The sequence below is a fragment of the Zeus faber genome (genome assembly GCF_960531495.2).
Source record: "Zeus faber genome assembly, chromosome: 13".
NCBI lineage: Eukaryota > Metazoa > Chordata > Actinopteri > Zeiformes > Zeidae > Zeus > Zeus faber.
This window is the reverse complement of record NC_137198.1, coordinates 2,428,382-2,452,308: the sequence shown is the minus strand read 5'-3', so window position 1 is coordinate 2,452,308 and position 23,927 is coordinate 2,428,382. Positions and strand designations below refer to the sequence as shown.

Below are 23,927 nucleotides of genomic sequence, written 5' to 3'. Positions count from 1 at the left end.
CGACAACAAACAGCAGCAGCGTTTGTCTACATTGTGCGACAGCGAGAGTTCTCATTTCCGTCTATATAAGCAGCCGTGTGTGTGTGTGTGTGTGTGTGTGTGTGTGTGTACATATATATACATATATATGTATGTTTATATGTGTGTGTGTATATGTATGTATTTTGTAATATACAGTATTTTCAATATTTACAATGAGTGCAACAATGCAGAATATTGAAGTGTGGATGACGGAGGTAGTGCTAAATAGTAATTATAAATAAGTAAAATAAACAGTAATAGTACACGAAGGAGCTGTATGATGTAGTTTTTGGCGTTTTCAACATCTATGTTGTACATGTATGTGTTTTCTACAGGCCCAGCCTCGGTGCATCCCCTCTTGCCCTCCCTCCTCCCCCTGTGGAGGTGTGTGTTCCCTCCATCCCTCAGGGACCTGGACATGGAGCTGCACCGGGGGGACTACTTCACGTGGCAGGTGACGCTGGAGGGCCGAGCGGGTGCGCTGTGCGGTCAGTACCACGTTGCTACGCCCCCTGCTGCTCAGAAGCAGGAAGGAATTTGGGGCTTGAATATAGAGTAAATGCACCTGGAAAACTTTGTAAGATTATTTTTATGAACAGATTTTTTAGCCCAAACATTAAGTTAATTTAATTAAGTGTGTGTGTACGTACGTGTACGTACGTGTACGTGTGTGTGTGTGTGTGTGTGTGTGTGTGTGTGTGTGTGTGTGTGTGTGTGTGTGTGTGTGTGTGTGTGTGTGTGTGTGTGTATCTGTGCGTGCGTGCGTGCGTTTCCACGCGTGTGTGTATCCGTGCGTGTGTGTAGCCCTCAGCAGCCTCCTCCTCCACTGCAGAGAGCTCCTCCTCTCTGATGACATCGTCAGTCGTCTGGCCACGCCTCTGGCCTGTGCCGTGGCTCTGCTCACAAAGTCAGTGCTCCCACACAGAAACACACACACACACACCGCCCTGTTTGTATCCTTTGTTCCGTAATCTGTTCTTTACTGTATTGACTCTGTATTCATTTATTGTAAATGTGTGATGGTATCATCGCATCGTGTTTGTATAGTGTAGTTCTAGCTCATTATTCATATTGACATGTTGTACGTGTGAGATGTGAGTTTGTTACATTTTGTGCCTGTATGTGTGTTCTCATCTCAACGTAGTAATGCCGCAAAAATAATTTCCTGACAAGATCACTCTCTGTGTTTCCAGGTGCACTTCTTTGATCAAACTCTATGGAAACTCCCTCAGACCGACCTTCATCCTCTACAGACTGAGGCTCTACCAGGTCCTCACCTTGCTGCCGCCCCACGCCTACCAAGGTAACCATGGTAACCGCTTCCTGTCTCCCATCACGCACTTCTTCCTGTCTCCCACCACACACCTCTACCTGTCTCTCATCATGCACCTCTTTCTGTCTCCCATCACGCATCTCTTCCTGTCTCCTATGATGCACCTCTTCCTGTCTCCTATGATGCACCTCTTTCTGTCTCCCATCACGCACCTCCTCCTGTCTCCTATGATGCACCTCTTCCTGTCTCTCATCATGCACCTCTTCCTGTCTCCTATGATGCACCTGTACTCCATCAGAGAGTTATGGCGTAGTAATGAAGCAGCTGGTGTGTGAGCTGTCGGGTCCAGAGAGCAGCGTCCAGTCATGTTCAGAGCTGACGCTGCTGCCCGCCTGCTGTCACCATGACGACCTGACGCTGGTCTGCCCCGCCCCCCACGACCTGGAGCAGGTCGGTGACGTCTCTTCCTTTTAATATTCATAGTTTTATACGAACGATGATCGAAGTCCTAAGGTGATTTTGTGTATCCACCCCCCTCCCAGCTCCACGGTGGAGGCGGTTGCCTTGACAACGACCCCTTTAGCCTCTGTGGGAGGAGCCAGGATGCTCCGGCTCCGCCCCCCCCTCAAACTGCTCTGACCACTGCTGCTGTGGAGCTGTTTGGAGTGCTGTTCCCCCACATCATCACAGCAACCAGGCAAGCAGCAGCTAAATAGTTAGGTAACCAACCAGGTAACTAGTTAGGTAACCAGCCAGGTGGTTAGTTAGGCAACCAGCCAGGTGGTTAGTTAGGTAGCCAGCCAGGTGACTAGTAAGGTAACCAGCAAGGTGACTAGTTAGGTAACCAGCCAGGTGACTAGTTAGGTAACCAGCCAGGTGACTAGTTAGGTAACCGGCCAAGTGACTAGTTAGGTAACCGGCCAGGTGACTAGTTAGACAATCTTGGAACCCGTCGGCTATCAGTCGGATGAGGATGGACTCTGGGGACAAGGGACAATATTTGTGGGCTCCGGTGTAGCCAGCGGGTGTTGCGTCTCTGCCAGTGCGCTCCGCCCCTTTTGCTCTCCACACGGACTGTAAACAATGACCGGCGCACGGAAGAGGAAGTCTTGGACCGGTTAGGTAACCAGCCAAGTAACTACTAAGGTAACCAGCCATTTAACCAATTAGGTAACCAACCAGGTAACTAGCCAGGTAACTAGTTAGGTAACCAGTCAGGTAACTAGTTGGGTAAACAGTCAGGTAACAAGTTATGTAACCAACCAGGAAACTAGTTAGGTAACCAGTCAGGTGGTCAGCCAGGTAACTAGTTAGCTAACCAACCAGCTAAATAGTCAGGTAGCCGGCCAGGTAACTAGTCAGCTAACCAACCAGGTAACTAGTTAGGTAACCAGTCAGGTAACTAGTTAGGTAAACAGTCAGGTAACTAGTTATGTAACCAACCAGGAAACTAGTTAGGTAACCAGTCAGGTGGTCAGCCAGGTAACTAGTTAGCTAACCAACCAGCTAAATAGTCAGGTAGCCAGCCAGGTAACTAGTCAGCTAACCAACCAGGTAACTAGTTAGGTAACCAGTCGGGTAAATAGTTAGGTAAATAGCCAGGTAACAAAATTGGTAACCAGACAGGTAACTAGTGAGGTAACCAGTCAGGTAACGAGACCGATAACCAGCCAGATAACTAGTTAGGTAACCAGCCAGGTAACTAGTTGGGTAACCAACCCGGTAACCAGCAGCTGACTAGTTAAACCTGCTGACTAGACTGATGTAACAGGAGCAGCTGTTTATCATTGATTTATTAAAATAATGATGATTTGAGACTCTAAGAACCTCTGTCTGTCTGTCTGTCTGTCTCTCAGGCTCCAGGTGTTGCAGCAGTTCATGGACACAGTGAACCAGTTAAAGGGACAGAAGCAGCAGAATGCCCAGACCCTGGTGTGTGCTGCACTCTGTAGGCTGCTCCAGGTACTGCACGTCCTCTTACAGACGGTTTCACTTAGTTTCACATATTTATTTTGTTCATTTGTTCCGTGTGCTACATACAACAGCACATGACTGTGTTTACAAACATGAAATTGGCATAAAATGATTAACCGTTGCACAAGATGAACATGGAAGTTAATAACTGTAGCATAGGTTGGCTTTAAGCAGAGCTTCAACAGATCTTGCCGAATGGCCCAACGTCAGGAGTGTTTACAGATGCAGATACAGGCATACAGCCTTCATAAAATGATATTTAGAATCTGAATCTAACAGAACCATAACATCCCCCTCCCCCCAGCTCCTGGATGAGAGTGGGGTGGCCCTGGGCTCCGAGGAGCTCCGGTCCCCAGCCCTGGTGCTGCTCTCTGGGGCTCTGGAGAACCCCAGCCCCCTGCTCCGCTGTGCGGCGGCCGAAGGCCTGGCCAGGCTGGTGCACGTGGTGGATGAGCCCGGGTTCACTGTGTCAGTTGCCCTGCTCTGCTACGACAGGTAGGCTGATAATGGCCTTATGCAGACTTTCGTTATAGTAAGAACTGAGTTGTGTCGTTTTATTCAAAACTCTGTCTCTACACTGGACCTGCTGAGAACAGATTTATCTCAAATACTCAAACAGAAAAACATTTCATACTTTTACAAAGATATTCATAAAAGTACGGTTACTCCTCACTTAACTACCAAGTTCCGTTCCTAGGACCAGGTCGTTAAGCGAATTGGTCAATAAGCGAGGACCCATGTTATTTCACGGTAAGGGGGCATGGCTGGTATATAGTGTGTATATATATTGTATATAGTGTTTATAGTATATATAGCGTTATTTCATTGTAAAGGGGCGTGGCAATTCATGAGATGGTCATGAGATGAGCTGTATACACTGTATATAATTTATATAGTGTGTATATATATATAGGGTGATGAGATGCTTGGTATTGTACACAGTGTACAATAAAGACTTCCGAACGGTCGTTAAACAAGTAGGTCGTTAAGTGAGGAGTACTTGTACTAAAAAGGCCGCTATCTAACTATAATTACAGTTTTGCAGATTGTGTAGGGGTGGTACTGGGTGGCTCCCAGTGCTCCCAGTAGCAAACTGGTGGTCACCCTGTGGTTCTGGGTCCAGGCTGCGGACGGCCCGGGATGCAGTTACGCGCAGTGGCCTGGCGCTCAGCGTGGGGGCGCTGCAGCGCTACGCAGGGGGCATCAGGTCTCCTCAGCAGCTCTCCACATGCTTGGGGGTCCTGTTCACCCTGAGCCAGGACAGCACCTCCCCTGAAGTGCAGGCACGTGCAAAAACACTCACACACACACACTCTCACACCCATGCACACTCACACACACTTTTAGCTGTACTGATCTGATCTGACTTCACTTATCACATGCAGTTTCCAATTCCACGTCTGGTGAGTTCAAGTTTATTTGTCATTCATCCACATACAAAAGTATACGGGAACAAGATGTCGTTCCCCACGGACCAAGGTGTCAACACAAAATACAACGTAGTCACAAAACATATTACAGTGACACATAATACAGAAAGGCGGGTCTGCAGCATGCTATGACTGCTGGCGCTTAAAGTGCGATGTAAGCACCTGTATGTAAACAGAGCAACCATATGTAAACAAGTAAAATACATTATTTAGCAATATAAAAACTGGATAAGAAATATGATTAAAAACAGTGGATAACATACGATCAGAATATCTAATATAAATTACAGTACTGTAATTTCAACAGTAATTTGAAAACTTTAAAAATATAAATAATATATGTAATGCCTTACCAGTAAACCTCATTGGTAATTATACACAGTTTTAGTTAGAGGCACAGCGGAGATGATGGTGTAAAGTGTCAGTGCAGGGTAGTCATGAATTGACCATTGCAGGAGCAGGGAGTTATAGTCCAGGTGAGTTGTGTGCGTGCGTGTGTGGAGGATCCAACATGTCATGTGGGGAGGGAGGAGGGAGTGTGCGGAGTAGGGATGTAGTGTGGGGGTGGGGTACTTATGTGTTTGATGTATTTAGAAGTCTGACAGCTTGGGGGAAAAAGGTCTTTGCGGAAACTCACAGAGCAGCCTCTGAAAGATGTCCCGGATGGAGAGGAGAGAGACCCCTATGATCTTCTGGGTTGTCCTCACTATGCGTTGCAGGGTCTTGCGTTCCGATGTCTTGCAATTCCCAAAGCACACAGTGATGCAGCCGGCCAGGAGACCCTCCACAGTGCCTCTGTGTGAGGTGGTAAGGATGGGCAGTGGCAGACTGGCTGTGCAGGGGGCCCTTGCTGTGCCGTCCTTACTGCAGAGTTGGTATTGAGAGACCAGGTGAGGTCGTCGACCCTCTCCACTGTGGAGCCGCTGATGGACGGTGGAGAGTGGTCAACCGGCGTCCTCCTGAAATCAACAACCATCTCTTCAGTTTTTTTCTATGTTGAGCGATAGGTTGTTGTCATTGCACCAGCCCACCAGTCCAGCCCTCGCTGTGTGATGTTTCATCATTGTTACGGATGAGGCTCGCCCCTGTTGTGTCATCAGCACACTTAATGAAGTAGTTGGATTTGGACTTGGTACTTGGTACATCACATACAACTGTCGTAGGTCAGCGGCTTGAACAGCAGTGGGCTGAGCAGGCAGCCTTGGGGGATACCGTGCTTAGCGCGATGGAGCCTGATGTTCTGCTGCTGATGCATACTTTCCGCGGTCTCTCTGTCAGGAAGTCCAGAATCCAATTACAGATGGATGTGTTGTGGCCTAGCAGGGAAAGTTTCCCCTGCCAGCCATGATTGTGTTGAATGCTGAACTGAAGTCTATGAACAGCATTCTAGCGTAGGTACCCTTAATATCCATGTGAGATAGGGCGGTAGAAAGATTGATAGATTGTGGCAGTATGCAAAGTGAGAGGGTCCAGTGAGGTAGGGCGGGTGGATTTTGATGTGTCTCAAGCACTTTATCACAATGGGAGTCAGTGCCATCGGGCGGTCGTCGATTGTAAATAATCTCATATGATGTATAATCATTTCTGTCTGTCTCTCTTTCTCTCTCTCTACCGGTTTCTCTCTCCCATAGAGCTGGGCTCTGCGAGGCCTGTCTGTGGTGCTGGACCTGTCTCCCTCTCTGCTCCACACACACACCGAGTCCACGCTCACGCTGCTGCTGCGGCTGCTGCTGTGCACGCCACACACACACCCGGAGGTTCAGCTCAGCCTGGCGCGCTGCGTGCTTGCTCTGATCAGCGCACTGGGCCCCGAGCTGCAGAGTGAGCCCACACACACACACACACACACACACACACACACACAACACATACACACACACACACACACGCACACACACACACACACACACACACACACACACACACACACACACACACACCCGCACACACACACACACACACACACACACACACACACATCCACACATCCACACACACACACAGTAGTTTCTTATTTCTTTATGTCAGTCGCTGCGGGAAATTGCAATTTGGGATCACAATAATTGACCAAAATTCAACTTCTCATTGCAATTTTGAAAATTACATCACATAACTGATTTTGTTTACTGCTAACTGTTTGAACTGATTGTTTATTTTATTGATTTATTAATGGGACCCAAAAGATTTAACAAAAATTTCTAGTAGTTTTTGTGACATGCTAAATCCATATTATCACAGGAAGTGATGTCATATCACTCTCGTTTAAAAAAAACATTTGTTTTCCTTGACTGCAAAGAAACTTGTAAAACTTTCATTGCAAGTTTTGAGACAAGCCGCTGCAAAATAAAGTTTGGTCATAATGATCACACAAAAACAGGGAAATCTGGAGGCTGTGTGTAACACCATTTACACATAATAACACCTAATTTAACCAAAAAAGCTTTTGACTCACATGATTCACAACAAAATGAATGTGTGTGCACTCTGTGTACTTTGAGAACTATGTGTACTATGTACTGTGTGTACTATGAACTGTACCGTGTCCCTCCTCCAGGCGGCCCTAGTGCAACCTTCTCGCTGCGCTGCCTCCTCTGCTGCTCGCTTCTTCAGTCCAGCTCCGAGGTTCTGGTCCAGGCCGAGGCCGTGCGCTGTCTGCAGCAGCTGCAGCTCTTCTGCCCCGTGCACGCCAACATGGCCGCCCTGCTGCCCGCACTCTGCGTCAGTACACACTGCTACTTTGATATATACACTATATCATGCGCACAGCACTTATTGATATGTGGTACTACATCACATCAGAGCAGGTTTTATGATATTTAGAAGTATTATGTCGGATGTCCTCTTTAATTAGTGTATTAATTATCCATCATGTTTCTGTAGGAGGTCCTGTTGGACAGCTCCATGCTGGTAGGTGTTCTGTTAAAATACGATAAAAAATACATTAAAAACACCTTGTTTACCTTTTGGGTCTGACCAAACGCTCAGCGCTCTGGTTTTGTGTTATTACACTTTATAACCTCTTGTTTCTCTTATTACACTTCCCTATGCTCTGGTTTGTGTTAATGCATGTCCTAACACTCTGCTTTGTGTAGTTACTCGTCCTAACACTCTGCTTTGTGTAGTTACTCGTCCTAACACTCTGGTTTGTGTTATTACACATCAGTATGCTCTGGTTTGTGTTATTGCATGCTCTAACACTCTGGTTTCTCTTATTACACGTCAATATGCTCTGGTTAGTGTTACACGTCCTAACAAGATTATATCGCTCTAGAACCTTCTCCCAGTTTGAACCGGTCCTCTTGCTATTTCTCTCAAACCTAAACTGTGAGGGATTCTCCTGAAAGTGCGACGTGGATAAATTAAGTGTTCTGTCATTCAGTAGGTTTGTAATAATAAGTGAATAACAGTATTGTTTTTGAATCCTCAATTTGATGTGTTGGTTTACTCTGCTCTGTAGTGGGGGAACGTCGTCAGCTCCAATTTTAAATAGGAAGTATGAGGGGAACTCTTTAAGTGTGTATCATGTGAATTTTCTCTCTGTCTCTCTCTCTCTGTTTCAAGACGAATGTGTGCAGTTCCTCTGTGTCGCTCCGTCGCTCTGTGCTGTCTTGTCTCCGGCAGCTTGTCCAGCAGGGGGCTCTAGAGCTCTCTGAGCACACTGTCAGGCTGAAGGAGTTACCGCCCCGAGCACTGGGTCAGAAACACACACACACACACACACACACACACACACACGCACGCACGCAAATGCACATGCACCTGCACATTCGGGGTGAATGTAAATGTTTAAATGTAGATAAAACAATGTACACTTTTTTCATTGACGTACTCATTGACGTAGGGCAGAATCACCAATCCAACCGGGGTGGCATAGACGCAGTAGAAACTGAAACCTAGCGTTACACGGGTTGTTTCAATGCGACCCCTCCGATGGGGTCACGCCGGGTCAGGTCTGGACAGCACCAGATGGGACCTGACCTCATCTGAGATCCGATCAGCCGGACCACATCCTGAGGAGACCTGGCTCGCACTGGGAGGGTGTGGACATTAACCCGGCCACGATGTGGACCGATTACTGGCTACCTCTGCGAACCACGCCCCCACGCCCTCTGACCCCTCTCACCCCACCCAAAACACAGCTCCCAGGAAGTCAGAAGTCTGGGGCTGGAGATGCTCCTGTTGCTCAGAGGAATGTCTTGGCATTGTGAAGGTGAGCTCCGGTCGGGGTCGTTGAAGGTCCTGTCCCAACATAAATCCACCAGAGCACCCCCACCCCCCTTTAGAATGGCCCGGCATAATTCATAATTCAAAGGCATTAAAAATGACTAAATTTATTCGGTTGCACCCAGTGAACCCAGATCCACTGGGCCCCAGAGCTCTTATTCCAGTGTCACGTCAGGACGCTCGGTGAGAGGTCGCATTGAAACGACGAGTCCATGGATGTTGAAACATAGAGTCACTGAAACTGAAACATCAATATAGAAACTGCCAAGAAACAGACGAGGTGGATTCAGCTCTTCGTTTCCCTCCAGCCGTCCCAGTGAAGGAGGTGGGTCTGGAAGGAGCTCTGTTCAGCGTCCTGGACAGGGAGTGTGAGCCGGGCCTCAGGCTGGACATCCAGAACATCCTGCTGCACATGATGCTGTCTGCGTGCGGCGCAGGGAAGCTGTCCTCCTGGCTCAAGCTCTGCAAGGACGTGCTATCCGCCTCGGGGGGTTCGTAACGCTCATATTGTATACTCTATACCTGGGGCATGTGTACTCATAGTGTATACTCTGTTACACTTCCATTCTGATGTAGAGTGGTAATCTAGGTAACACTAATAATCTCCCTGCGCTCCAGGCTCCCAGGTCCAGGTGGAGAGCCTCCAGGAGGAGGACTGTGAGCGCTGTGACGACTCGTCAGTGTTCAGTGCCGCCTGTGAGGCCGGCGGCCCGTTCTCAGCGCTGCGCTGGGAGACGCGCTGCTTCGCCATGCGCTGCGTGAGCTGCATGCTGCAGCAGGGGGGTGTGGCGCCGCAGCACCACGGTGAGAGAGCACTGTCTGTAAACACACCTCCATCCTCATGGAGGGCAGTCATTCACACACTTTCCTAAATCTGTATCTTCTACTCCTGCCCTCTGTTTTATATTTGCAATCGTTTTTTTATATTTGTTTTCGTTTCTTTCGTTTCTATTTTTTTTTCTTAGATTATTTTGTACAAGTTTGAATAAGCCCTGTATGAATAAAATGATTTCATTTGTAATTGGATCTTAATGTTGATTTTCTAACACACACAGTGATGATGTCCTGACTCTTATTTGTGATGTCCTTCCATCCCTCCATCACCCCTCCCTCTTTCCTGACCCCTCCCCCATGCAGACTTCCTGGTCCTCCATCTTGGAGACCTGGTGCGTATGGCCTTCATGGCGGCCACAGACCACAGTGACAGCCTCCGTCTGGAGGGTCTGCAGGCTCTGCTGCTCATCATCAGGAGGTTCTCTGCTGTTCCAGAACCTGAGTTCCCAGGTCATGTGATCCTGGAGCAGTTCCAAGCCAACGTGAGCCTTACCTCCTTACCTTACCCCCTTTCCTTACCCCCTTTCCTTACCTCCTTACCTTACCCCCTTTCCTTACCCCCTTTCCTTACCTCCTTACCTTACGTCTTTTCCTTACCTCCTTTCCTTACCTCCTTACATTACTGCCTTACCTTACCTCCTTTCCTTACCTTGCCTCCTAACCTTACCTCCTTACCTAACCTTACCTCCTTACCACACCACCTTACCTTGCATCAGGGACGGTAGCTCAGGAGGTAGAGCTGGTCGTCTAGTAAACTAGAGGTTGCTGGTTGGATCCCAGGCTCCTCCTGCTAGCATGCTGTAGTGTCCTTGAGCAAGACACTTAACCCCTAATTGTTCCTGATGGTCGGTGTTTGAATAATTGTAAGTCGCTTTGGATAAAAGTGTCTGCTAAATGTAATGTAATGTAATGTAATACCTTGCCTCCTTACATTACTGCCTTACCTTACCACCTCCTTAGCTTACATCCTTGCCTTACCCTCCCATGCTACACAGACTATTTGAGGTATATAAGAGCAGGATGGCTGCCTGGTTCCTCTGATGTGTTGTAGGTGGGAGCTGCTCTCAGACCGGCCTTCACTGCCGATGCCTCTCCTGATGTCACTGCCAAGGCCTGCCAGGTCACACACCATGCTACACAGTCACACAACACGCTACCGTCACACCACACTCTACACCATCAAGGGCTGCCCCTGAAAGTCGACGAGTCGAATCATCAGTCGGAGTCAAATTCAAGTCGAATAGTCATTATTTATGTTTATTTATTATGTTTGTTAGTCAGTGTGCATTTCAATAACAGGATAAAACAGATAAAAGCTTGCAAAAATGCACAGTGATAACACAAAATATAGTCACATATTCGCATTGAACAGCCAAATCCGATTCAACTGACAAAAGGCTGAATCGTGTACAGCCCTAACACCATCACACCCCACGCTACACCGTCTCACACCACCCTACACTTTCACACGCCACGCTACACCATCTCACACCACCTTACACTCTCACACGCTATGCTACACCGTTTCACACCATGTTACACCGTCACACATGACACTACACGTTTCACACCATGCTTCACCATCTCACACCACGTTACACCGCCACACCACATTACACCATCACATACCACGCTACACCATCACACACCACGCTACACCATCAGGCATCATGTTACACCGTCATCAACATACAACATATACAAAATCTGTTTAATAATCACAACATGAATTCATGTCTCCATTATTCTGCTCGGGCTGTTTGCAGAAATAGAATTCAGCCAAATTCTAGTTTGATTTGAGTCCTAATGGAATCAGAACTATAAGCTGTCCATTTCATATTTTCCTTTTGCTGGTGCTCTCTGACCCCTGACCCCGCCCTCTTTAGGTGTGCAGTGCCTGGATTGCCAGCGGGGTCCTGGCTGACCTTCGGGACCTGCGGCGGGTCCACCAGCTCTTGGCCTCCTCCCTGGCCAAGGTGGAGGCCGGCAGGGACTCCAGCAGCCTGCTGTACAACGAGGCCACCGCTACCATGGAAACGCTGGCGGTGCTCAAGGCCTGGGCGGAGGTCAGTTCCTGTCTGGGGTGCACTTCCTGTCTAACAGGAAGTGCACCCCAGACAGTATGTACCTATGTACAGTTGCATGTAGGGCTGGGTTACAAATACTCCTTTACCATTCAATTCTATTATTTACATTTCTGAATCCATTTGAAAATTGTAATATTGAATATTGAATATAAATATAAATATGCATATAAATATAAATATTTAATATGGGAAGATCCTCCCTAACAGAGCCCGAGTTTGATGTTCTATCTGACTTTTTTAAATTCAGTCAGCAGTAAATAAATACATTTATGAAAAATTACTACATAAAAGAAGATCATTATTAATTGTAATTAATGAAATATAACAGCACTCCAATTAAAATCAGCACTCCCACTTTTACAGTATTTGAACATTGCAATATAAAGCACTTCAGATATTTCTCCTCTCCTCCCCTCTTCTTCTCTCCTCCCTCTCCTCCCCTAGGTGTACATTGTGGCTGAACAGAGGAGCAGGCAGGGGAGCCCTGCTGGGTCAAAGGACACATTGGTGTCTAATCTGACCAATCAGGACTCAGGAGGCGCGGGGCTCCTAGCGCTGGTCCAATCAGATTTGTCGACACTGAGCCGCTTGTGGCTAGCCGCTCTGCAGGACTACGCCATGTTGACCCTCCCACAGGAAAACACATCAGCACTTCCTGCTACAGGTGGAGGGATGGAGGGAGGGATAGAATAACGGCTGACTAGTAGGACATGACTAGTAGTGAATTCAGGGATTTATGGCGAGAAAGAGAATTACAATAGACCAAACTAGTTAGGGTTAATAACTAGTTACTAACTACATAGACTTCCTACCTAGATAGTCACTAACTAGTTGCAAACCAGATATGGTTCCTGGAAGGTTACCCACTAGATATAGTTACTCATAGGTAGGGTCATTAACTCATCCTCTCCCCTCCAGGGGGTTGGTTCTTCACAGCAGAGACCGTCCTTCAGTCCAGGGCTCACTACTCCTCGTCCTGGGCCTCGATCCTCCATGCCACAGCGCTCTGGCTCCACAACACAGGTCTCCTTCATGCTCCTGAAAACTCCTCAAAGCTCCTTAAGAACACTTAAACCTCCTTAATACCCCTCCATTGTCCTTGAAACTCATCCCTCTGTGTTCCAGGTTTCGTGGTGACCGACGACGGACCGCCCAACCTGTCCAGGCCGGCCACACCCACTTCCATGGGACGGAGCAACTCAGTGGGAGGAGCCAAGAGTCTGGAGGACATCAACACTGACAGACTGCACCTCATCCTGGGTAGAAACCAGCTTCTCTGAGCAGAGGCTTAGGCTAGATTTAAACTTGCAAATGATGTCGGGGTTGGTGCCATGGGGCATGGGGACCTCCCGTCATTGGTCTGAGATTTTGTCAACTTGTCGCAAGGAGTGCTCCCTGGAAATGCATTGGAAGCGATGGGAGATCAGCGTTTTGTTGTTTTATTGTTGTTTTATATGCTATATATATGTTGGACAACACTGATCCACAGCACGAGTCTGATGTGAAATTCAAAGTCTACTTATGACTTTTTGACGCAGAGACAAAATAGTGTCCGCAAACAGCTCATTCAGGTTGAGTGATTTCATTGTAAATTAACAGGGTCGTTGCAAAGTTCAGTTTACAAATGAAAGGGAACATTTTTATTGGTATTTTTGTGCAGTTCCTTTTTGGGAGTCTTGCAATGAGTGAGAATAATTACACATTGTGACTGCATTCTTGATGGAACGGTTCAGTAAGTTCCTCTTTAATAAAATGCCCCCGGCAGACAGACCAGCTCCTCTATTCCTGTTCCGCGCTTTTGTCGTTTCAACCACCATGAACAGTTCCACGGCCCGAGCTCCGATGCTGTGCGTGCAGCCATGTTTACGTGCCGTCTAGCGTTGTTCTCGGTTTACTACTTCCTGCTTCACACGGTACTTTCTCTCTACTGCCACCTGTGGTTTCTGAGAATACTACAACAGAGAATGTGCCAGCCATAAACGCCTCGCGCTCTCTGCATGGGCGGCACGACACACCTGCCCCGCCCCACCGGTGCGACGATATAACCAGGGCGTTAGACACTCTGACTCTCACTCACTGTGTGTGTGTTTGTGCGTGTGTGCGTGTGTGCGTGTGTGCGTGTGTGCGTGTGCGTGTAGGTATCAGTGTGCATTTCCTGTGTTCTCCTCACTCTGAGGACCAGATCGAGAACATCACTTCCTGTCTGAAGGCCCTTCAGGCACTGCTCAGCGTGTCCTGGACCAGGACCCGAGTGGGACACGACCAGGTAGTTATCTAGTTTGTTTAAATCAGTATGTAGGATGCTGTGGAGATGCAGCTGCTCTGTTTTCTACATAGAACTACAAACCCAGGACATAGAATGAATGAGTTGAGTGCACATTGAGCTGTAACTACTTTTCTGAATGACCCTATGAACCACCCTTACCTGGATATGTTTGTGTGTGTGTGTGTGTGTGTGTGTGTGTGTGTGTGTGTGTGTGTGTGTGTGTGTGTGTGTGTGTGTGTGTGTGTGTGTGTGTGTGTGTAGCTGCTTAATGTGGAGCTTCTGGGCGTCTTCCACCGCCTCCTGGTGACCCGGGACGCTCCGTCCGTCCAGCTGGCGGTGCTGGAGGTGGTGCGTCAGGTTGTCACTGCAGCGCGGGAGCACGTCAAGGAGAAACGCCACAGTGCTGAAGGTCCGAAGCAGCAGAGGCACGAGACTAGAAACACCACATGTCTAAAAAGTCAAAGGCAAATGTGAAGCCTCCCAGACATTCTGACCCACACAAATACTCATTATATAGACTAGAAGTAAAAATGTTAAAATACTCATTTCACATTATTTTAGAGACAGAGAGGGAGTGAGAGACAGGAACAGGAAAACACAATTCCATCGAAATTCTCACAGCCAGGAGAATTGGCCAGGATTCCCACGTTACGTAGATTACCGTCTGTCTGGAATCTATATTGAAATGATCAAATTTTGGGCTGTTGGATCTGGTCTGTTTGTTTCCATCGATGATCATTTATATCAATACAAATATGAAATACCACAAGGACACCGTTTAGTTTTTCTTTTCACTTCATGGCACTCATCTCCCTCTCTCCCCTCCAGTGGATGACGGGGCGGAGGAAAAGGAGACCCTTCCAGAGATTGGGGAGGGTCGTGACACCGGGGGTCTGGTCCCCGGGCGCTCTCTGGTCTTCGGGGCTCTGCAGGTCTGCCTCTGCGTCCTGGTCCGGAAGCTTCCGAGACTCAGCCCCAAACTGTCGGGAGCGAACCATTCAGGTTGGGAGGGGCGGATATATTAGCTCAATGGTCAGTAATATTTCAAAAATCCCAAATTCCCCTAAAAGTTCTGTCTTATCTTGGTGTGTGTGTGTGTGTGTGTGTGTGTGTGTGTGTGTGTGTGTGTGTGTGTGTGTGTGCGTGTGCGTGCGCACAGCCGGCTCAGTGTTGAGTTTGAGTGATAGCGACTGTTGCCTGGTGGTTTCATCGCTGGACATCCTGTCTGACCTCCCGTCTATCTGCTCCCCTGAGGGTGAGACAGACAGAGAGATTTCCCTAATTATGCTGTTGTTTTATAGAAATATGTACAGTTAATTTGTGTTACTCCTCCCTTCTTCTCCTCCTCTCCAGGGAGTATATCCATCCTTCCTACTGTTCTCTATCTGTTGCTCGGAGTCTTCAGAGAGCTGCTGCACCAACCCAACACACACCCAGGTACACACACACACACACACACACACGCACTCAGGTACACACGCACGCACACACACACGCACTCACACACCCATGTACAGGGGTTTGAGGTGTGTGTGTGTGTGTGTGTGTGTGTGTGTGTGTGTGTGTGTGTGTGTGTGTTTGTGTGTGTGTGTAGTTGCAGGGCTGGTGCTGCAGGGGGCACTGCAGGCTCTCAGGGCCGTGCTGTCGTCTCCCATGAGCCGTCAGGAGAAGAGTCGAGCGTCCTGGAGCGAGCTGCTGCGTGCGGCCCTCAGCACCCTGCTGGGACTCTGCGACACAGGTAGCAACACAAGACCCAGAACCTTTTTTATAAAGCACTTCCAAACAAGAGCTACAAAGTGCAGATACGACAGAGCAAAGTGACACATTTGGAAGAATCTGAAATCAGAGCAAGATGGATAAAATCTAATAAAAACAAACTAAAGATTTTAAAACTCAAAGGATTAAAATTGAATTCTCAAAAAAATATAGAAGATGATTTGGAGAAAAGCGATTAAGAATGTGTTTGCAGAAGCATTTTAAAAGCAGGTAGAGTCTGCGGTCTGGTCTCCTCAGAGCTCCTCCCTGCATTCTGTCTCACAGGGGCCAAAGGTTGTAAAATGTGGCTGGTGCTGGACCATCGAGCTTAAGAAGTTCTCAACACGAGGTTAAAACAATCCTGAAAGGCACAGGTCACCAGCGTAGATGCTAACATGGGGCTGATAGAACCCGTCTTTTCACAGGTTTTTTTGCAATGAAACAAAAGTCTGGAAGATCCAATCCATCGTTAAAACTCGGGGTCAGTTTCTGCAATATGATTCTTACTTAGTTTTAGTTACTACACCTCTTTATATGCTCTCACAGCAGCTGACAGCAGCTACACACACAATGTGGATTCCGGTCCGGAGCGAGGGAGTCCTGCGAGACTCGGGATGGATTTGTTTTTCCCTGTTTATCTCCCTTTTCCATTCAAAGGGTTCTATTGACAGCGGAGGCGTATGTGTACATTGCCAACGTGAGTAGAAAACAAAAAAGTGAGGAACAACTCAAATCCCTCTCCCTCTCTCTCCGCAGCTCGCCCGGCCGCTACTCCTCCGTGTGTGGATGAAGTGGGCTTCCTGTCGGTTCTGAGCGTCTTCCTCCTCTGGTGCAGTCCAGAAGTCACCACCGTGCGGCCGGTACACGCTGAGTGTCTGCAGCGCTTCACCGCCGCCATGGCCTCCAAGGACCCTCTGGTGTGTGTGTGCATGCATGCGTGTTGCAATATGATATTTTGATATTTTTTCATATGATCATTATTATTTCTAGAAACATTGTGATGGTGACAAACAAACTAACACCCCCCCCCCCACCCTCCAGGTGGTGTGTCGGTCCTACCAGGTGCTGTCCTCCCTCTTCCATTCCCAGTCTCCTGTGGCGGTTCCGTACATCCGGGCTCTGGGTCCCACGCTGGTCAGACACCTCCAGGTACCGCACCCACCTAAACAATAACACAAATAAACGTTGACGCTTGTTTTATGTATTGATGGAGCTCTGCGGTGTTTGTCCTGCAGGGGGCGGAGCGGAGTCGCCCCCAGAGCGTGGAGGAGCTGCAGGGCGTGCTGGAGGCTCTGAGGGCCATGGAGGCTCTGCTGCTGACCGCGGATCCGCAACAGCGTAAGTCCCACACCTCCAACCTAAAACCGCCACCCTCCTACTTCCACCCCTAACCCCACCTTACCATAACTTCTCACCTTACTCTTTCGGGCTGGGTATTGTTTAAAAAGTCCTGGCACTAATACCAGTATCCTTAAAGTGCTACAGATACCAATAGAGTACGACTATACGCATCATGTGAATGGAAGCATTCAGTTACGTAGAATGCCACCAGTCCTCCCCATCCAAGTGATTATTACACCAATACATTTTAAAAATTGAACATTATTTAAACATTTATTAAATAACTGTACAAAACTGGACGATGAAGTATTTGGGCGGTGTCATTTTAAACAGATAGTCAGTACAGGAGGAATGATTACAGCGAGGAAAACATCTATCACTGTTCATATGGACACCTGACTGTTCTTTGAAGACTGACTGTCCTTTAACTGACTGTTGTTTTAAGAAACTGTCCTTTAACTGACTGTTGTTTTAGGACTGACTGTCCTTTAACTGACTGTTGTTTGGAAACACTGTTGTTTAACTGACTGTTGTTTTAGGACTGACTGTCCTTTAACTGACTGTTGTTTGGAAACACTGTTGTTTAACTGACTGTTGTTTTAGGACTGACTGTCCTTTAACTGACTGTTGTTTTGAAACACTGTTGTTTAACTGACTGTTGTTTTAAGAAACTGTCCTTTAACTGACTGTTGTTTTATGACAGACTGTCCTTTAACAGGCTGTTGTTTTAAAACTGACTGTTCTTTTAGCGCAGGTGGTGTGTGGTTAGAGCCAGGATCTCTGTAATCCTTTGCGCTGCTTCCTCAGGTCCTCAGCTTCTCTCCATCTTCCTGCCCATCCTCGTCTCCTTCCTTTTGGATGAGAACGCGCTCGGCTCCGCCCCCTCGGCCTCGCGGGCGCTGCACGAGTCGGCACTGCGCGACCTGATGCGCCTGGGTCCCCAGCACCCCATGGTGTTCAGGTAACAGACGGGCGCCATAGTCATGGCCAAATGACTCATCAGGTTAATGAGTGAAACATGATTCTGAAAGAGAAAAGAGTGGAATTATACATTTTTATAATACTGGAACCCTGACCCCTGACGCCTGACGAATCAGCGCCGTAGATTTCAGGAGTTGTTTTTTTTTTACTGATTTTACTGTAAACTCAAGGCGCGGTAAAATAAAATCTGTTCTGCGACGATAAGTTGAAGCTCGCTCTGGTAAATACTGTGGGTATGGGTTGAATAAGCATGAATTTCTCCTGGAGGCCGCGCTGTGACGCTGCCTGTCCTCCTGCAGGTCCGTCATGTCGCGCTCGCCGCACCTCAAGGCCCGTCTGGCGGCGGCCGTGGCAGGAAACCAGGAGACGCTCGGCGCGAAGGCGGGCGGCGCCGCGCACGCTGCCAGGGCCAGCAGGGCGTCGCCCAGCATCACGCTCAAAACCAACTTCCTGTGAGGGCGCGCCCACAGAAAGTCCCAGGCCCCGAGTACCGTGACGCAGGGGTATAACCACGGTAACGCTAACCCGGTCTGGAGGGTGTTTATTGGGAGGTTTCGTCTCCGATTCAGAGCAGGAGCTGGACACCACCTGTCTGACCAGTGCTGAGCTGCATGCTAACTGTGATAGCACCATGCAGAGCAGCAGGTGGCATCAGCTAGCCTAGCACCTGAGAAATGTGGGAATATCCCTTTAATGTGCTGAACAGACAAGTAATGACAAAGAGGTTTTCCACCAGAAAAAGGGGGAATAGTGACAGAGGTGTATTTTCATGAGATGATATAATCTGATTAGAATGTGATAATCTGATTTGTAGTCAAATATGGACGGCACTTTAACCCTCGAATCACGAGGGTCGATCACGTTAGGTTTCAATCGTCTACGATTTCCTTAATCGAGGTGTTCCAGTCACGTGAACTCATCGTTCCGCGATCACTTTGATTCAATATTCCAAACCCGGCGTGTGCGTTCCGGGGTCTCCGTGTGACGTTCTGCTCTGGTTCTTCTCTGCTGCACGGAACCGGGCCGGATCGGAATGTGGACGCCTGGACGACGTGCGCCGGGCTCGGAAGTTGCGTCTAAGGTGGAGGCCGTCGGAGGCGGAGCGGGAGGCTGTCAGGGGCGGAGCGGGAGGCTGTCGGAGGCGGAGCGGGTCGGAGGCGGAGCGGGACGCAGGCAGCGGCGGAGCGGGAGGCCGTCGGGGGCGGAGCAGGAGGCCGTCGTGGGCGGAGCAGGAAGCCGTCGGCGGCGGAGCGGGAGGCCGTCAGGGGCGGAGCAGGAGGCCGTCGGGGGCGGAGCGGGAAGCCGTCGGCGGCGGAGCGGGAGGCCGTCGGGGGCGGAGCGGGAAGCCGTCGGCGGCGGAGCGGGAAGCCGTCGGCGGCGGAGCGGGAGGCCGTCGGGGGCGGAGCGGGAAGCCGTCGGCGGCGGAGCGGGAGGCCGTTGGCATCAAACCTCCACTTGTAGGAGGTTGTACCAGACATCCGTTTTGTCTTCTGGTTCTGATCCGGTTCCTCCAGAGTCTCTGGTACAAACAGGTCGCAGGACACGGGGAAGCCACCTGCCACAGCCGCAAGCTACCTTTCACTTCTGTTTTTAAGTTTTAATCAGGGTCGTCCAGTTGCCCCGGGCAACTAGATTTAGGAGATTTGGTCGGCCATCTTGTGTTTCTGGTTGCCTCGTTGTCAGCCAGCGCAGTATATAGCTATATACAGTATAAATATAACTAGGTTTTTAACATTGATCAATCAATCATAAAGAGATTAGAATGCAGAAACCAACAGCTTATCCATAGTTGTCATGGTTACGGTTTCTAACTGTTGTTGTCGTGCTCCGGTTCCTCTGCATAGGACTGTATCTGACTCTGCTGATCACTCTAAAGATCAGTACCGGTCCAGAATGGGATGTGAGTAACCATTGTCATGGCGACAGATCAGCGTCACTGCAACAGACCTGACGAGGACAATTCAGTTGAAAGCTCAAACCTTCAACTTCAGATGCATCACAAAGAAATGTTGTTGTTTTTTGATTATTTTTCGTAGTTGTCCAAATGTGAATGTTATAACGATGAAATTGTGACTGATTGGCAAAGAAACACTAAAAATTAAAGTCCAACCCTTAGAAGTCCTTGCACTAAGAGTTAGAACCATGTCAACTGTGTCTTCACCAGGATGAGTCTGGAAGGCACCAGCAGCCGTCAAATCCAGGAATTCATCCTCACTTCTGTTTCCTTTAGTCCAAACCTCCATGTCGGGTCATCCATGTTGGACGCTGGATCCTCCATGTTGGATCCTCCATGTTGGATCCTCCATGTCGGATCCTCCATGTCGGACACTCCATGTCGGATCCTCCATGTCGGATCCTCCATGTCGGACGCTCCATGTTGGATCCTCCATGTTGGATCCTCCATGTTGGACGCTGGATCCTCCATGTTGGATCCTCCATGTTGGACGCTCCATGTTGGACGCTCCATGTTGGATCCTCCATGTTGGATCCTCCATGTTGGACGCTGGATCCTCCATGTTGGATCCTCCATGTTGGACGCTCCATGTTGGACGCTCCATGTTGGATCCTCCATGTTGGACGCTCCATGTTGGACGCTCCATGTTGGATCCTCCATGTTGGATCCTCCATGTTGGATGCTCCATGTTGGATCCTCCATGTTGGATCCTCCATGTTGGACGCTCCATGTTGGATCCTCCATGTCGGACCCTCCATGTCGGACCCTCCATGTCGGATCCTCCATGTCGGACGCTCCATGTCGGAGGCTCCATGTCGGATCCTCCATGTTGGACGCTCCATGTTGGATCCTCCATGTTGGACCTTCATGTTGGACGCTGGATCCTCCATGTTAGGTCCTCCATGTTGGACCCTCCTCACGCTGTATGAAGGATACTGTGCAAACTGTACGTAGCTGCGTGGACAGAAATGAATTATTTTAATCTCAATAAAAGTGAATAAAGAATAATTGTCTTTAACAATGTTTTGCAGACGTCTTCATTGATGCATCATTTTAAATCATTTGTTATTTCCCTTCAGGCTGAATCAAGTATCTTTCGATATTATTCAGAGCGATTGACATTTTACATTATGAATGGATCTCTGAATAATGAAAGAGAACCAAACAAGACAATTATTGTCAACAATTGAATGTAAAACAGAATGAGGTGAAAAGAATAATAATGCTTCTAAATATTTAGTGATATAGCTGTTGAAACAAGATGTTTTAGATGAAAAAAGATACAGATAATGTATCAGTATTTACATGTACACACAAAAATACATTTTTACATTTATATATATTTTTATATATATATATATGTATATTTATATATAAATATTTATTTTTATAAACATTTACATATTTTTTTAATAGAATTGTATATATATATATATATTTATGCATATATATTTTTTTATATATAAATTATTTTATTTATATATTTTTATTTATTTGATTGAGGTGTGTGTGTGTGTGTGTGTGTGTATGTGTGTGTGTGTGTAAGCCGATCATCCACAACATTAAAACACCACTAATAACCACTAATATTGTATATAGTTTGCAGAGCAGCTCTGTGGGATAGTGGAGCACATTTTCAACATGAGCCTGAAGCTGGGGAGGGTACCACAGCTGTGGAAGACCTCCTGCGTGGTGCCGGCGCCGAGGACCCCGCACCCCAAGGACCTCAGCAGCTACAGGGTGGTGGCACTGACGTCTCACCTCATGAAGACCCCGGAGAGGCTGGTCCTTGTGCGCCCCCTGGTGAGATCATCAATGGACCCGCTCCAGTTTGCCTACCAGCCTGGCATCGGGGAGGACGGCGCTGTCGTCTTCCTGCTGCATGGAGCTCTCTCTCACCTGGAGAAGCCTGGGAGCACTGTGAGGATCATGTTCTTTGAGTTCATAAGTGCTTTCAACACCATTCAGCCTGGACTTCTGAGGGAGAAGCTGCAGCACACAGGAGTGGACCATCACCCATCTTCCTGGATCCTGGACTACCTCACTGCGAGTCTGACATGGTCGTCTGCAGCACGGGGGCCCCGCAAGGAACGGCCTTGGCACCTTTCCTCTTCACCCTCTACACTGAAGACTTCATGTCCAGCTCAACCAGCTGTCACCTGCAGAAGTTCTCTGATGACTCTGCAATCGTTGGCCTCATCACAGATGAGAACGACAGGGAGTACAGAAATCTCACCCTGGACTCTGTGGACCGGTGCCAGCGGAACCGCCTCCAGATCAACGCAGGGGAAACCAAAGAGCTAGTGGTGGATTTCCGCAGGGGCAGACACTCCTCCCCGACACCGGTGAACATCCAGGGAATGGATATTGACATTGTGGAATCGTACAAGTACCTGGGTGTTCACCTGAACAATAAACTGGACTGGACTCACCACATACATGCACTTTATAAGAAGGGTCAGAGCAGACTCCATCTGCTTAGAAGACTTAGGTCCTCTGGACGCAGGGGGCTCTCCTGAGGACCTTCTTCAACACCGTGGTGGCATCAGCCATCTTCTATGGAGTGGTCTGCCGGGGCCACAGCCTCACCACAGCTGACAGGAAGAGACTTGACGGACTGATCAAGAAGGCCAGCTCTGTCCTGGGGGGGGCCCTGGACCCAGTGCAGGTGGTGGGAGAAAGGAGGATGATGGCTAAACTGTCATCCATGGTGGAGAACGAATCCCACCCCATGCATGACACTGACGGCACTGGAGAGCTCCTTCAGCGATAGGCTGCTTCACCCAAAGTGTGGGAAGGAGCGCTATCGCAGGTCCTTCCTCCCTGCGGCTGTCATCGATAACCAACAGCGCAGCCAGTAGACCACACACACACACACACACACACACACACACACACACACACACACACGTGAAAAAAATCCAAGTGCAATTTTTTATGTTAAAAAAAAAAAGAAAGAAAGTGCAATCCCTGATGTACAATGTGTCAAGATATGTGCAATACACTTAGTACTCTGGTTCCTATTTATGGTGTTTTTTTTATTTTTATGTTTTCTATATCATCATGGGGATGGTGGCTCAGGAGGTAGAGCTGGTGGTCTAGTAATCTAAAGGTTGCTGGCTTTATTCCAGGCTCCTCCTGCTAGCATGCTGTAGTGTCCTTGAGCAAGACACTTAATCCTTAATTGCTCCGGATGGCTTCGTCCATCGGCGTTTGAATAATTGTAAGTCGCTTTGGATAAAATTGTCTGCTAAATATATTGTTTATAGTGCATACCTTGATATGCTCTATTTTCTGCTGTCCCCTTTTTGCCACTGGAAAGATCTAAATTTCCCCGTTGTGGGACGAATAAAGGTTTATGTTATCTTATCTTATCTTATTGTGCAGCTCCCCCTCGTGTCCCCAAAACAGCTGTGAGGCGGAGGCATGGACTCCAGACTGAAGTTGTCCTGTGGTATCTGGCACCAAGACGTTAGCAGCAGATCCTTTAAGTCCTGCAAGGTGGAGGTGGGGCCCCCATGGGTCAGGCTTGTTGTTACAGCACATCCCACAGATGCTCCATCGGATTGAGATCTGCGGAATTTGGAGGCCAAGTCAACACCTTGAACTCCTTGTCACGTTCCTCAAACCCTCCCTCTGCATTGTTTGCAGTGTGGCAGGACGCACTATCCTGAAAGAGGCCGCTGCCATTCAGGGAACACCGTTGCCATGAAGGGGTGAACTTGGTCTGTAACAGTGTTTAGGGAAGCGCTACGTCTCAAAGTAACATCCACATGGATTCCGGGAC

The 23,927-nt window shown here is 48.3% G+C and overlaps 1 protein-coding gene across 1 annotated transcript in view; it reads left to right on the top strand.

Moving 5' to 3' along the window:
* Positions 1–21,096, top strand: part of heatr5a (HEAT repeat containing 5a) — a gene marked incomplete at its 5' end in the record, with an annotated part of 28,711 nt that extends 7,615 nt beyond the window's left edge. The window contains 31 exons of the mRNA XM_080012684.1: positions 357–509; positions 826–928; positions 1,215–1,324; positions 1,593–1,744; positions 1,837–1,991; positions 3,151–3,256; positions 3,573–3,763; positions 4,392–4,551; positions 6,330–6,519; positions 7,253–7,416; positions 7,579–7,605; positions 8,260–8,392; positions 9,231–9,413; positions 9,541–9,726; positions 10,060–10,238; positions 10,808–10,876; positions 11,643–11,822; positions 12,288–12,507; positions 12,762–12,866; positions 12,969–13,103; positions 13,982–14,109; positions 14,371–14,518; positions 14,938–15,111; positions 15,269–15,364; positions 15,463–15,546; positions 15,704–15,847; positions 16,621–16,781; positions 16,906–17,013; positions 17,100–17,202; positions 18,013–18,166; positions 18,486–21,096. Coding sequence (XP_079868810.1) covers positions 357–509; positions 826–928; positions 1,215–1,324; positions 1,593–1,744; positions 1,837–1,991; positions 3,151–3,256; positions 3,573–3,763; positions 4,392–4,551; positions 6,330–6,519; positions 7,253–7,416; positions 7,579–7,605; positions 8,260–8,392; positions 9,231–9,413; positions 9,541–9,726; positions 10,060–10,238; positions 10,808–10,876; positions 11,643–11,822; positions 12,288–12,507; positions 12,762–12,866; positions 12,969–13,103; positions 13,982–14,109; positions 14,371–14,518; positions 14,938–15,111; positions 15,269–15,364; positions 15,463–15,546; positions 15,704–15,847; positions 16,621–16,781; positions 16,906–17,013; positions 17,100–17,202; positions 18,013–18,166; positions 18,486–18,642 — 4,358 coding nt within the window. The 3' untranslated portion in view covers positions 18,643–21,096. The remainder of the gene's footprint in view (positions 1–356; positions 510–825; positions 929–1,214; positions 1,325–1,592; positions 1,745–1,836; positions 1,992–3,150; positions 3,257–3,572; positions 3,764–4,391; positions 4,552–6,329; positions 6,520–7,252; positions 7,417–7,578; positions 7,606–8,259; positions 8,393–9,230; positions 9,414–9,540; positions 9,727–10,059; positions 10,239–10,807; positions 10,877–11,642; positions 11,823–12,287; positions 12,508–12,761; positions 12,867–12,968; positions 13,104–13,981; positions 14,110–14,370; positions 14,519–14,937; positions 15,112–15,268; positions 15,365–15,462; positions 15,547–15,703; positions 15,848–16,620; positions 16,782–16,905; positions 17,014–17,099; positions 17,203–18,012; positions 18,167–18,485) is intronic.
* Positions 21,097–23,927: the final 2,831 nt, after the last annotated feature.